This window comes from Ursus americanus, chromosome 32, assembly GCF_024610735.1.
Source record: "Ursus americanus isolate L20-20 chromosome 32, mUrsAme1.1.p, whole genome shotgun sequence".
NCBI classification, from domain to species: domain Eukaryota; kingdom Metazoa; phylum Chordata; class Mammalia; order Carnivora; family Ursidae; genus Ursus; species Ursus americanus.
The window spans coordinates 1,850,522-1,863,562 of record NC_142158.1 but is presented as its reverse complement, the minus strand read 5'-3'; the positions used below and the strand labels follow the sequence as shown (position 1 = coordinate 1,863,562).

Sequence of the window (13,041 nt, the reverse complement as noted above, 5' to 3'; positions counted from 1 at the left end):
GAAGAAGAGTTGATTACAAGCTTTGAATTAATGGGTCCAAGACATCATACTGATTGAAGTAAGGACGATCTCAGATGTCTGGACTAAGAGTGACAGTAAAAAAAAAAGGGGGGTGTGCACCAGAAAGCATGAAAACCCCCCATGTTTAAGTAGTGCTATTGTGAGAATTGAAGTTACACAAACAGCAATTTAGTTGTCACTTGGAATGGATTCAGCATGTGAACAAGGCAGAATCCATGATGCTCATGGATTGGAACCAAACCTGCGATGAGCTGATGAGACCTTTACACTGTGTGTCTCATGACTCCTCTTTCCCCAGGTCTTGTATGTCCATTTCTGAGCTCAGCATCACATCCAGAGGAAGCTTCCATCCTGGTACTCCTGGATTTCTGTGCTTACACAGGAAAGCCCCACCTCCCTCAAAGTTATAGATCAAGGCTCAAAATGAGCTCCCTGAGAAACCCACTGCTGCTCTCTTGTTCACTGAAATTTCATTTCGGGAGAGCAAATTTCATTTTAATGACAGTCATCACTGGGAACACAAACTGAATTCTCAAATCATCCTGTGTATCAGCTTCTGCCAAGGGCGTCCCCAACAACACTGTGGTTATTAAATAAATAAATAAATAAATAAATAAATAAATATTTGTTTTCTTTTTGTTCAAAAGGTAATGATTCTCAAAAAACGATCTGGGGACCCAAGGGGGTTTCTGAGACCCTTTTGGTGGGTCTGTGAGGCTAAATTTATTTGTGTAATAATCCTGAAAATTTTTGCACTGTTTTTCACTTGATGATTATATTACAATAGATTGAATGCAGAAACAAATACTGTGCAAGAATCCAGCTGTCTTCTACTAAACCAGGTATTAAAGATATTTACAAAATGTAAAACAGTGCCACTCTTCTAAATTTTTTTGTGATTTTGAAAAATATAGCTATTTTTCATAATATACATGTTGGCATAAAATGGGACTTGACCCCGTGAAAATCACAGTGAACAGAAACGCCACACCAGAGATAGAGGACGTGAACGTTTGAGAGATGAACGTGAAGCAGGATCAATTCCCATCTCTGTGGAGCTTCACTAGGAAACACGCGGAGGTTGGGCGTGGGGGACCTTGGTTTACCCAGGACACATGTAGAAGTAAGCAGCAGAAAAATTCCGCCGCAGATGTAGAGCCTGGATTAGCAATCCTTATCCTTAACTGGTGAAAAGAGGCGACTACTCTATGTTCTCATTTTCCTTTTTCTCCATCTTTATCCCAACACCATGAGGTTATTTTGTGCAAAGTCCTGGAGTGAGGGACCAAGAAGGTACATACTAGCATTGATATTAGAGAGTAAGTGAAAGGGGATGTGACTGGAAAATGGTGGTATAACCTAAAGGGAGATACTGCAGGTGGAGGGGTATTTTTCTTTTTCACCTTAATTTGCAGCTTTCTCACTAATTAACTCAATGTGTGGTTCTTAAAATTAGAATTTGGATGGTAAGTGAAATACACACAATTTTTTTTTTAAGTTTTTATTTGAGACAGAACACGAGCAGGGGGACAGGGGCAGAGGGAGAGGAAGAATAAGTAGACTCTCCACTGAGCAGGGAGCCAGACCTTAGGACCCTGACCAGAACGAAGGCAGATGTTTAACCTACTGAGCCACCCAGGCGCCCCCGCACAATAAATTTCTTTTGGAGTATTTGATGTTTGTAACATAAAAAAAAAAAAAAAAAAAGTTAGACCTTATTGAAAACACAAGAACAAAATGTAGCTTTGCACAAATGAAGAAGCATGTACAAAAGCCTTCAGATGAAAATTTGCTTTTGCCTTTCAGTCAGAATTTTTAAAAAAGTACTAGTTTTCTTTGGGAAGTGTGGATGGCTCTAAAGAAAACCCAAACAAACTTTGGGGGTTTAATCAATACCTTTGCCACTGGCAGGCTCACTTGGAGCTGGTGTACTTGGTGACGGCCTTGGTGCCCTCGGACACGGCGTGCTTGGCCAGCTCCCCGGGCAGCAGCAGGCGCACGGCCGTCTGGATCTCCCTGGACGTGATGGTCGAGCGCTTGTTGTAATGCGCCAGGCGCGACGCCTCGCCCGCGATGCGCTCGAAGATGTCGTTGACGAACGAGTTCATGATGCCCATGGCCTTGGACGAGATGCCGGTGTCGGGGTGCACCTGCTTCAGCACCTTGTACACGTACACCGAGTAGCTCTCCTTGCGGCTGCGCTTGCGCTTCTTGCCGTCCTTCTGCGCCTTGGTCACCACCTTCTTGGAGCCCTTCTTCGGGGCGGGCGCGGACTTCGCTGGTTCGGGCATGGTGGGGAGTAACTGCAGAAGGCTTGAAACTAACAATGAGTATGCGGCTCTAAGTGCCCTCCTTATTCACAGCTTCTTAAACCCGAATGGCTTTGGCAAGGTGGAGAATAACTAACACCCCTCCACCCCCTCCCCATCACCAAAAGCTGAGAGCTTAAGAAAAGCCGGCTCTACCTGTCGTCTTTACTCACAGGTTTTTAGGCTAGGTGATTAAACAAATCCAGTGAATTGTACTAAATTCTGATGGCATCCTGTAGTTATCCAATCAAAATAAGAGTCATTGAAAACCAGGATTCCATTGGTTTAAATGTAACTGTAATTTTATCCAATGGGACAGCTTACTTTTGGCGCCCAGTGAGGAATATAAGAAGTGAAGCTTTCCTCTCACTCCATTCAGATCTGAGTCACTGCTGACTTCTTATCGTCATGTCCGGACGCGGCAAGCAAGGAGGGAAGGCTCGCGCCAAGGCCAAGACGCGCTCCTCGCGGGCCGGCCTCCAGTTCCCGGTGGGCCGTGTGCACCGCCTGCTCCGCAAGGGCAACTACGCCGAGCGGGTCGGGGCCGGTGCGCCCGTGTACCTGGCGGCGGTGCTGGAGTACCTGACGGCCGAGATCCTGGAGCTGGCGGGCAACGCGGCCCGCGACAACAAGAAGACGCGCATCATCCCGCGCCACCTGCAGCTGGCCATCCGCAACGACGAGGAGCTCAACAAGCTGCTGGGCAAAGTCACCATCGCGCAGGGCGGCGTCCTGCCCAACATCCAGGCCGTGCTGCTGCCCAAGAAGACCGAGAGCCACCACAAGGCCAAGGGGAAATAAGATCTTAATAGCAACTTCCAAACCAAAAGGCTCTTTTCAGAGCCACTCACTATTTCTCGAGAAGAGCTGGGACTCCGTTTTAATTCTTATTCTCAACGCTACAACAGGGAAGTCAAAAACCAGTTAGAACCTTTATAGCTCCCAGTCCTCACCTGCGGCTGACGGATGAATGGAACCCGAATTGTCATATCGCTCAGCTAGCGAACTGCAAAAGTCCCGCCCAGTTCTGCATACGTGCCGCACAGCTCCTGGTGCTCTCGGTGCAGAGAATCAAGGGTTAGTTAATACGGGCCTGATATGATAGGACCAATGGGAATGTAGCGCGGGCTTTTTTGAAAGTAGTTACAGAGAGTAAGTAACCAGCAGGGAAGGAAACGGAAACGAGTCTGCAAAATATTTCTAAGTCTTTCGCTTAGGGTGTGCCTTAAACGAAAGGGACTCTAATGAAGAAAAGGCTGAAATCGCGCGAACGTAAGCACATCTGGCTTGTTTTTTAAAGTTTAATCGTAGTGTTTTGATGGGCGGGAGTATTGCAACAATTGTGTACAGCTGTTTTCAGATAAATTTGGGTGGCTCTGAAAAGAGCCTTTGGGGTGTTGTCGCCTTGAAGGCCAACTTCCTACTTCTTCTTCGGGGCCGCTTTCTTCGCCTTGGCCGCCTTCGGCTTGGCTGCCTTGGGCTTAGCGGCTTTGGGCTTGGCCGCCTTGGGCTTCACGGCCTTGGGCTTGGCGGGGCTCTTGGCCGCCTTCTTGGGCTTGGCAGCGGCTTTGGCTTTCTTGGGGCTCTTGGCCACCTTTTTGACACCAGCGGCTGCAGGCTTCTTGGCTTTCTTGGGAGTCTTCTTGACTACCTTCTTGGTCCCCGCGGCCTTCTTGGGCTTCTTAGGGGTGGCCCCGGAGGGCTTCTTGGTTTTGGCCGCGCCCGCCTTCTTGGCTTTGGGCTTGGCTTCCCCGGAGGCCGCCTTCTTGTTGAGCTTGAAGGAGCCCGAGGCGCCGGTGCCCTTGGTCTGCACCAGGGTGCCCTTGCTCACCAGGCTCTTGAGGCCCAGCTTGATGCGGCTGTTGTTCTTCTCCACGTCGTAGCCGGCGGCCGCCAGCGCCTTCTTGAGCGCGGCCAGGGAGAGGCCGTTGCGCTCCTTGGAGGCGGCGACGGCCTTGGTGATGAGCTCGGACACCGGGGGCCCGGTAGCTTTGCGCTTCGCAGCGCCACCGCCCGCCGCTTTCTTGGTTGCCTTCTTCTTGGCGGGCGACTTCTCCACCGGCGCCGGCGCAGCCGTCTCAGCGGGAGCGGTTTCCGACATGACCGAGGGCAGAAACTGCTGCGAGGAGAGAGGCGGAAAATCCGAAGCGCAAGTCTTGCAATGCCGCCTGACTCCGGCCTGGGGCTTATATAAGCCGGTGCTGCTCTGTGATTGGTGGAGCGTCCAATCCACTGCCCTCAGGCAGCCGCCCTTCGCGGTTGGACTCCCAGGTTGTGTTTGTTAGCCCCCAAAATCCGATTAAATGCTGAAAATAATTATACAGAATTGGACGCTTTGAAGCTCTCAAGGAAGAAAGCAGTGTCCACGTTCACACACGGGTTCGCGTTTTCATGAATCATACGAAACACATGAAAGATATATTAAAAAATCTTTTCCGTTTGTCATAGGAACCCACTGGGTTTAGGGCATCGTGTTAGTTAGTTGCAAGTTGCAATAACTTTCTAGTAAGTATCAAGTGGTCGTTTTTAAGAATGCTTTGTTCCTAGGTTCTGCCTTTGATTTTTGCAAGAGGAAAGACACAGTTTCCTGGGTTTGGGCATAAACGTTGTTTCTAACTGTAGCAAGTAACACAGGCGCAGGCCAGTAGATTGCACACCGCCCGGAACGAACCACATCGACCTTACTTCAAATCCAGTTCTGCCTCCTAGGAGTTTGCTGGTGCCAGGGTCTTTAGAGAATGTCTTTTGCAGCTTGGAAAAGTTCAGTAGCCAGAATGACAGCTACCTTGCAGCAGGAGGAAGAGGAGTAACTTTGGCTTGAGGATCCAATGACCTGGATTCAAATTCAAACTTAAATTTGATATGTTTTTGATTGAGATGTTTTCTCCCTTTAGTGTTAGGCAAATCCATTATAATAAATAGGAAAGATGCCTAGTGCAGATAATGTCCTCTAGGAAAAACTCAAACCTGCTGAAAGTATTCAAGAGTTTCCAGTAGTACTTGAAAACACTCACTGTTTAGATGACATGGGACTTTGTCAGGTTTCAAGGTGCTGTTCCCAATGCTTCCCAATTCAAACTCCTTATCTCCACCAACACTTAATAAAGTGCACTGTCAGAAAGACCCTTTTCTGTAATGTGGGCGTTATTGTGTCTTTGAGCGAGGAGAGACCCGTACTTCAGAGAAATAGTTGCCTACTGACTATGAGAAAAGTAGATTGGGGATTGAGGGACTGCAAGTTATAGAGGGTCAGGACAATTCAGAAATAAATTAGCCTCCAAGAGAACTGAGGCAATAACCATGAGTTGGAATGGAGGGTGGTTAAGTTTGCTATTTATTTGGGGGTGTGTGTGTGGAATGAGGAATGGATGGGATTTTGTGACTGGCCTGGACGGTAAGGGAGTTCTAATGATTAGAATCTCTACAGCAGTCAACACTCACTTTGTTCTTCCCTGTGAAAAACTGTAGGGAAGTTTAAAGTCATCAGCCTATTTCTCTCCAAGGAGTTGAAACTGTAGCCAACTAAGGCGAAATCTGAACAGTGTCCTGTGTTTTATGGCTCTTAAGCTAAGAGTGGTTTTTCTATTTTATTAATTGTGGTAGAAAAAAAAAAGAGACACCATATTTGGCCTGCTAACCCCAAAATATTTGCTATTTGGCCATTTTGTTATGTTTTGGACTCCTCCACATAGAGTATGGTATGTTGCTACAAGCCTGCCTCTTTCAGAACAATGAAAATCAAGAACTAAAGAAAAGATCTTAATAAGAAAAATGTTTTAATCAAGCTTTTCCCACTATTTCAACCACAAAACTTCCAGAAGATTGGGGTGGAGGGGACCTCCATGCTTAAGGGGCAGGAGAGAAGTACAATCAAGGGCTAACATTCATTGAGCGTTCACTAAGTGCTAGGAACTAGTCTAAGAATGCTCTACAGTTTTATTTGCCACATTTAGAGGCTGAGACCCAGAGAAAAGATGAGTAACTTGGCAAAGGTTTTATGGCTAGTAATTGCCAGCTCTGAGGTTTGAACCTAGACCACCTGGCCTCAGCTCTATTATGATGGGAAAATCCTGGAAGGGGTGGGGAGAAAACAATGTCTGAAGCTTGTAAGAGGCATCAAGCAGTCTCTACAACTAAGAGCCACTAAAGGATCTCTGGCCCCTTGGGTCAGAACTGTCTTTGCCCAGTCCCCAGGCATTCCAAAAAGCTTTTGGAGCAAGTAGATGGGATATGAACCTCTCTGAAAGGATGTATCCGAAAATAAGGGAAAGAATACAAGACCCAGATGGCTAACTCTCCAGAGAAAAATCGCTAACTCCTGGAGTTCGGATTTGAAGTCAAAAGAAGCAAAATGAGTCAATGATATTCTTATGTGGAAAGCATGAAGAGACTTCAAAATCTTAAAACAATTGGACAAAAGTAATATAGTCAAGTTCTGTTAGGAAACCCAGGATTATAAGTGTGGAAACCTGTAACAGCTTTAAAATACCTCATTTAATTCCCAGTCTGATTCTCTATTTGAAAAAAAAAGAGAGAATCCAACTGCAGACTGAGGAGCACATTTTTAAAACAGGTGGGTAAATAATCTATAGATTTTTAGAGCTACTGGGAGCTCATTTTATATTCAGCCTGCAGGTCAGAGCCTGGGTCATTGTCGGCCCATTCCCCGCCACAATCACATAGGCAAAGGCCAAGAGCATTCTCATACCAGGCATTGCATTGAAACAGTGGGAAAACTAACACTTTTGGCAATTCCTGTTTTGTCCCTTCACATCACAGGAAAGCAAGGGGCACGTTTCTTGAGTAAAAGGATTGGGAACGTTTGGCAAAAGCAAACTGTACTTGCCGTTTGCACAATAATCCACAGGAACCCCAACTCAGCTTTCCTAAACTTGTGACGACGCCCTCCCCGTAACCCAGGCTTAACTTCCAACAGGATCGAAATCGAAGGGCAGGTCCTTGCTGCGCGCAGTACCAGCAGGGTCTGCCTGTGGAAGAAAAGTTTACAGAACTGCCACGGTCTCCAACCCTCAGTAACTGTTGAGCCCACAAGACCTCCGTCGGACATTCCCGAATTCTTTCTCATGGGGCTGTCACATATCCTAAGGCTAACAGCTCTTTTGGGAGAAAATGTAGGGGCTCTGAAAAGAGCCTTTGGGGGTAGCGTATGTGGAGAAGGCTAGGAAGCTTAAGCCCTCTCCCCGCGGATGCGGCGCGCCAGCTGGATGTCCTTGGGCATGATGGTGACGCGCTTGGCGTGGATGGCGCACAGGTTGGTGTCCTCGAAGAGCCCCACCAGGTAGGCCTCGCACGCCTCCTGCAGCGCCATGACGGCCGAGCTCTGGAAGCGCAGGTCGGTCTTGAAGTCCTGCGCGATCTCGCGCACCAGCCGCTGGAACGGCAGCTTGCGGATCAGCAGCTCGGTGGACTTCTGGTAGCGCCGGATCTCGCGCAGGGCCACCGTGCCGGGCCGGTAGCGGTGCGGCTTCTTGACGCCGCCGGTGGCCGGCGCGCTCTTGCGGGCCGCCTTGGTGGCCAGCTGCTTGCGCGGGGCCTTGCCGCCCGTCGACTTGCGCGCCGTCTGCTTCGTGCGAGCCATGGCGCAGCGGAGGGAACAACCTACGCTGCAGGAGAAAAGAGCAGGCGGCCCAGTATTTATAGCGACCCCGGTGTCCTGATTGGACCGCAGCCTCCGGCCCCTCCCCACGCACAGATTGGTTCTCGGTTCAATCCTCCAAGGACAGGAAGCATTTTCCGCCTCCCGCTTAGGTCTCTAAGCTAATGGACAAAAATGTCTGACTTTCTTAAAAGTCTCTAAGATGCATCAAACTTCTTTAAAATGTTGTCCTGAGAATCCTAAAGTGCCTTCCTCCCACTACTTTAAATAAAAGGCATTTTGACTGGGTTCTTGATATACTGTTTACTGAAAATTAAAGGGGACGGAGTAAAATGGAAGCATTAACGTTATTTGAAATTCTACTACGTTTTCTGCCAGGGCTTTCAAAAGAGCTTAAGAATCACTCAGCTTTTTATTTCACGGTTTGGCCAGCTGTACCTTTGATAACACGTGGTAACTTAGCTCTGCTTTCAAAACGGTTTTTAACAGCATAGACTCAACGGGGGAGTACGTGTCGAGTCCAGTCACGGGAGGTTTCGGTACTTTTGGACATGCTGTGGGATGGAGGCGCACAGGGACGCGATCACACAATTTTGGGCACATTCTAGTTTCACATGCCAAGTGAATTTCCGTATCCCACACACTCAAGATTGGTTCTCCGGCAAATGGATTTCTAAGGTCCACAGCTCTTTAGCAGATTTCGTGGGTGGCCCTTAGAAGGGCCTTTTGTGTGAGAGGTTTTGCGACTTAGATTATTTTAGCCCCCGAAGCCGTAGAGGGTGCGGCCCTGGCGCTTGAGCGCGTAGACCACGTCCATGGCCGTGACCGTCTTGCGCTTGGCGTGCTCCGTGTAGGTGACGGCGTCCCGGATCACGTTCTCCAGGAACACCTTGAGCACCCCGCGGGTCTCCTCGTAGATGAGGCCGGAGATGCGCTTGACGCCGCCGCGCCGGGCCAGCCGCCGGATGGCGGGCTTGGTGATGCCCTGGATGTTGTCGCGCAGCACCTTGCGGTGGCGCTTGGCGCCCCCCTTGCCCAGGCCCTTCCCGCCCTTGCCGCGACCAGACATGCTTTCAAGTTAAACAAATCACCTATGTGCTCTCCGAGGTAGCCGTTTATATAGTGGTTTGTCGGACCTGTTTGGGAACCCTACAGGCCAGCTGTATCCGCTCGGGGAGGTCCCGAGCCGGAGCCCGACCCACGTTTTCAGGACCCAGGCGAAGGGCGGTGCTTAAACTCCCAGGTTTAAACCGGACGCCTACTGGAAAGTTTCCTGCCGCGCTTCGCGCCTGCCCGCGCCTGCCCGGGTGGGTGTAGTGTTTCTGGGCCGGGCCTTGCTGGTTTTCTGCTTCTAAGCTTTGCCTGCAGTAGCGACTTGTAGCTGCTGGCATCGCGTGCCCCTCTCCAGAGCCGCGACTGCGGTCCCCCGGGGCGTCCACGCCGCCGTCTGGCCGTGCAGCGTGCCCTCTGCGGGATCTCAGTCACCTCGGTGACCGCGGAGGCTAACGCCGCCGGTTCACCGCTTCAAGTGGGGGTTAACCTCAGCTTGCTTCTCCACCCTCGACGTTTCGCCCATCCCTGCCACTTATTTTGGGGAGAACTGACAGATCTCTTTATCTGGGTTGGAAACATGTTGGGTTTCCAAAGTTGTTTGAGGAGGAAGGTCAGCTGGAGAGCCGAGGAGCGGCCCCCACGCCTCGCAGAGCTCCCTTCGCGCGCCCCCAATCCTTTGTTGAACTGGGAAATCGACTGCACCCAGAAACCCCCTGCCTTTAATTTACAGCTGAGATGCAGAATGAGGAGACTAGGAACGACTTTATTCCAGGAAAACAAAAACTTGGGAAGACAAGAGTTCCTAGGTTGGTTTCCCTGACTCGGGCTTTCTGGAATGAGCTCCTGGCGCTGCCTGGTCTCCCAGATACGGCTAGGTTCACGCTTTCTGTTTCAAAGGTGTGTGATTATTTACTCCCTGAACAAATACCTAATTTTATTCTAGGAATCAGCTATCAAGTATATTATAAACTCCATAATTACTGTAAGTTGAAAACATTACATGGTCACGTTCTATGAGTTAATCCATTTCTTACTGAGCTTCTAGTGTGGCCTCTTTTTTTTATCTCTGTTTAAAAATGGAATCTGAGGGCTTGATGTTGAAGATGTCAAACTGTATCTGCTGGTGGAAGGATTGCAGTCTTTCCCCTGCAGCTACTGAAAACCAGGCAGCACTCTGCTTCGTTATATAGCTACTGTTCTTGTAAATGTTATCTTAAGACCAATCTCCCAAGACAAAAGTCTTGAAGCACTGAGAAAAGTTATGACTGTTCCTTTATCTGGCGAAGGTAACATACTCTGAAAGATCTGTAATTTGATTTCATTGCATTTGCATGTGCTCTGCCCTGAAAATATTTACTCACATCGATGTTTCCCAAAGGTGTAATGCACTGTTAAATTACATACACTCTTCATTCTCTTCTCCCACTTGCATGGAGGGAACTCCTGTTCCAGTAGACTGCCTGCAGATTTTTTAAGCTTAGACATAGTTTAGCATTCTCATTTCATTTAAATTAAATTAATCAATAAGACTATTAAAATTCTTTTTTTTCTTTTTTTTGGTCTTTCTCAGCATATGATAATGCTGATTGACATGTACTGTCCGATAATTTCTTGGTGAATAATTGGGATAAATACAGTCCCCCCCCCCCACATTATGAAGAGATATTTTCCAAGAGAAATATTGATTGTTTTAAATTCCATGCAATTCTGTTCCCCCTTAGATGAATAAATGAGGCGTACTCGCCTTTCCAATGTTCTGGAAGTTGCTTACTGATCCACACTTATGTAGTTGAGTTTTTTCATGTTCTTAATTCCAAATGTTGGGATCAATCCTTTTCAATATTGTTAGATGTTCAATTTAATTTGCCACATATTCATTTCCTTGACACCTGATTTTGTTTTGTTTGTTTCGGTTAAGGCTTTGGAATTGGCTGATAGGTATATATCTTTTACTTTTTTATTGTTGTTCTTCATTCAAAATTAGTTTACCTACTAGTGATTAGTGCCTCTCCTGATTCTCATTTCTCCTGTCCCCCAAATGCATACACGGTCACATACAAGCATGCCCATCTATACACTAATCCAAAACACCACTAGCTTTTTGGAGTTTTTCCCACTCCAAGAACTTATACTCTCAAATCTTCTCTTCCATTTCATAATGTCTTACCGTTTCACATACATTTAGCCTTTTTCCAGCTCAGAATCTTAAGTATGAGACCTGGAAGCTTGGGGTTTCCCTTCCTCCTTGCCCCAGCCTATGAGCAGTCATCATCCCTGCTCTCATTCATAAAGCTTCCTTTGGCTTCTCATACCTCCGTGTGCTATTAAGACCAATTGAAGAAGACTGAGGGTGCTCCACTGTCCTCCCTGGCCTCTCCCTCTTCCCCCACCCTCTTTGCTAGGGTCACTAAGCCATAGTCTTGTCTGCTCATGTCTTGAAAAGTGATTTGCAAAACTCTCTTATCAGGAAACCCTTGCTTTCTTCTGAAACTCTCAACTGAACTGTATTCTCCAGTACAAAGGACATTTCATGCCTGGCACTCTTGCCTTGTTTTCTCTAATACCCTACCTTGTTTCTGCAATTTCTTACTCTCGTGTAATCAGTGATGATCTTTATATTGTTTTCTAAACTTTCCTTAGTTTAGCTAGTTTTCATGCTTGCAATGTATCAAACAACGTTGCCAGAAACTTTCATTCATCTCACCTTACTAATATCTCCAGGGTTGGTTCCTGAGAGCACAAGCATCAAGGTGAAGGGGAGGGCCCCTTGATTTGGGGTCCCTAAGCCCTCCTGGCTTCAAAACAAGGGGTAGAGACTAGGAACACAGTTCCTAAGCTTCTACTCTTTGAAAGTGAACAGTTTGCAGGTGTCCATTCAAAATTCGTCTGTTGAAACCTGACACCTAATGTGATGGTGACTGGAGGTGGGAATACCAAGAAGCCCTTGGGTCATGAGCGTGGGGCCCTCCTGAATGGTGTGAGCGCCTCTATAAAAGAGACCCCAGGGATCCATGTGTGAGGCCACAGTGAGATGACCATGTGTGAACCAGGACGTGAGTTCTCATCAGAGACTGAATTTGACAAAGCCTTGACCTTGGACCTCCAGCTTCCAGAACTGTGAGGAATACATTTGTGTTGCTTAGAAGCCACCTAGTCTGTTCTGTTCTATTACAGCAGCCAGAGCAGAGCAAGACACTGGTGTTCTGTGCATCGTGTTTAAAAAGTACTCAGATGTGGTGCCTTTGGGTTTGGTGGTTATTCCGGGTTATTTGTAAGTAAAGCTAGAAAATTCTGTTGGAGATCCTGGCACAAGTGTCCAAGTATGAACTGAATGATAGTTGCAAGGTTGAGCCTTTGGTTTGGCTCTTGTTTTTGCCATTTCCTTGTTTTTTGATCCTGGAAGAAAGAACATTTCTTAGAACGCATTCATTGTATTTTACTTATTCATGTCCTTAATTTATCTCTACCTTTTTGCTTTCACAAATAGTATTTTGATGAATACTCTCGATATGTCCTCCTATGGGTCTGTAGGAGAATTTCCTTGGGGCATAGACCTGGGCACACCCAATTTTACTAAGTAAATTAGACAGTTCTTCAAAATGTCTTGTGTAAAACCACCATCAGTAAACAAACCACCACATGAAAATACATTTCTCCGCCTCCTGTACAGCATGTGATTACATCCAGCTTTCCGATCTTACCAGTCTCATGGGTGTTACCCAGTATTTCGTTATGTTAATTTGCATTTATCTGATTACCAAGTGGAGATTAAAAATTCTTCATATAATTGCCAGCCATTCAACCGTCTCCATTTATTTATTTATTTATTTACTTACTTACTTACTTATTTATTGATTTAAAGATTTCCTTTATTTATTTGACAGAGAGAGAGAGAGAGCACAAGCAGGGGGAGCAGCAGAGGGAGAAGCAGACTCCCCGCTGAGCAGGGAGGCCGATGCAGGACTCGATCCCAGGACCCCGGGGTCATGACCTGAGTGGAAGGCAGATGCTTAACTGACCTAGCTACCCAGGCACCCCTCA

The 13,041-nt window shown here is 47.3% G+C and overlaps 4 protein-coding genes across 4 annotated transcripts; all 4 read right to left on the bottom strand.

The window, feature by feature from the left end:
* Positions 1–1,731: 1,731 nt before the first annotated feature.
* Positions 1,732–2,490, bottom strand: LOC123794192 (histone H2B type 1-C/E/F/G/I-like). Its single transcript, XM_045800415.2, has one exon. It carries the CDS (start codon positions 2,310–2,312, stop codon positions 1,935–1,937), a length of 378 nt encoding a protein of 125 aa, XP_045656371.2. The 5' UTR covers positions 2,313–2,490; the 3' UTR covers positions 1,732–1,934.
* A 224-nt stretch (positions 2,491–2,714) lies between these two features.
* On the bottom strand, positions 2,715–5,415 carry H1-5 (H1.5 linker histone, cluster member). The gene is made up of 2 exons (XM_087858027.1): positions 3,755–5,415; positions 2,715–3,083 (listed from the first exon to the last, which is right to left on the bottom strand). Exons 1-2 carry the CDS (start codon positions 4,429–4,431, stop codon positions 2,855–2,857), a joined length of 906 nt encoding a protein of 301 aa, XP_087714153.1. The 5' UTR covers positions 4,432–5,415; the 3' UTR covers positions 2,715–2,854.
* Positions 5,416–7,472: 2,057 nt separating this feature from the next.
* Positions 7,473–7,944, bottom strand: LOC148107291 (histone H3.1). Its single transcript, XM_087858015.1, has one exon. It carries the CDS (start codon positions 7,927–7,929, stop codon positions 7,519–7,521), a length of 411 nt encoding a protein of 136 aa, XP_087714141.1. The 5' UTR covers positions 7,930–7,944; the 3' UTR covers positions 7,473–7,518.
* Positions 7,945–8,646: 702 nt separating this feature from the next.
* Positions 8,647–9,036, bottom strand: LOC123794195 (histone H4). Its single transcript, XM_045800418.2, has one exon. The coding sequence runs from the start codon at positions 9,014–9,016 to the stop codon at positions 8,705–8,707; it is 312 nt and encodes a 103-aa protein (XP_045656374.1). The 5' UTR covers positions 9,017–9,036; the 3' UTR covers positions 8,647–8,704.
* Positions 9,037–13,041: the final 4,005 nt, after the last annotated feature.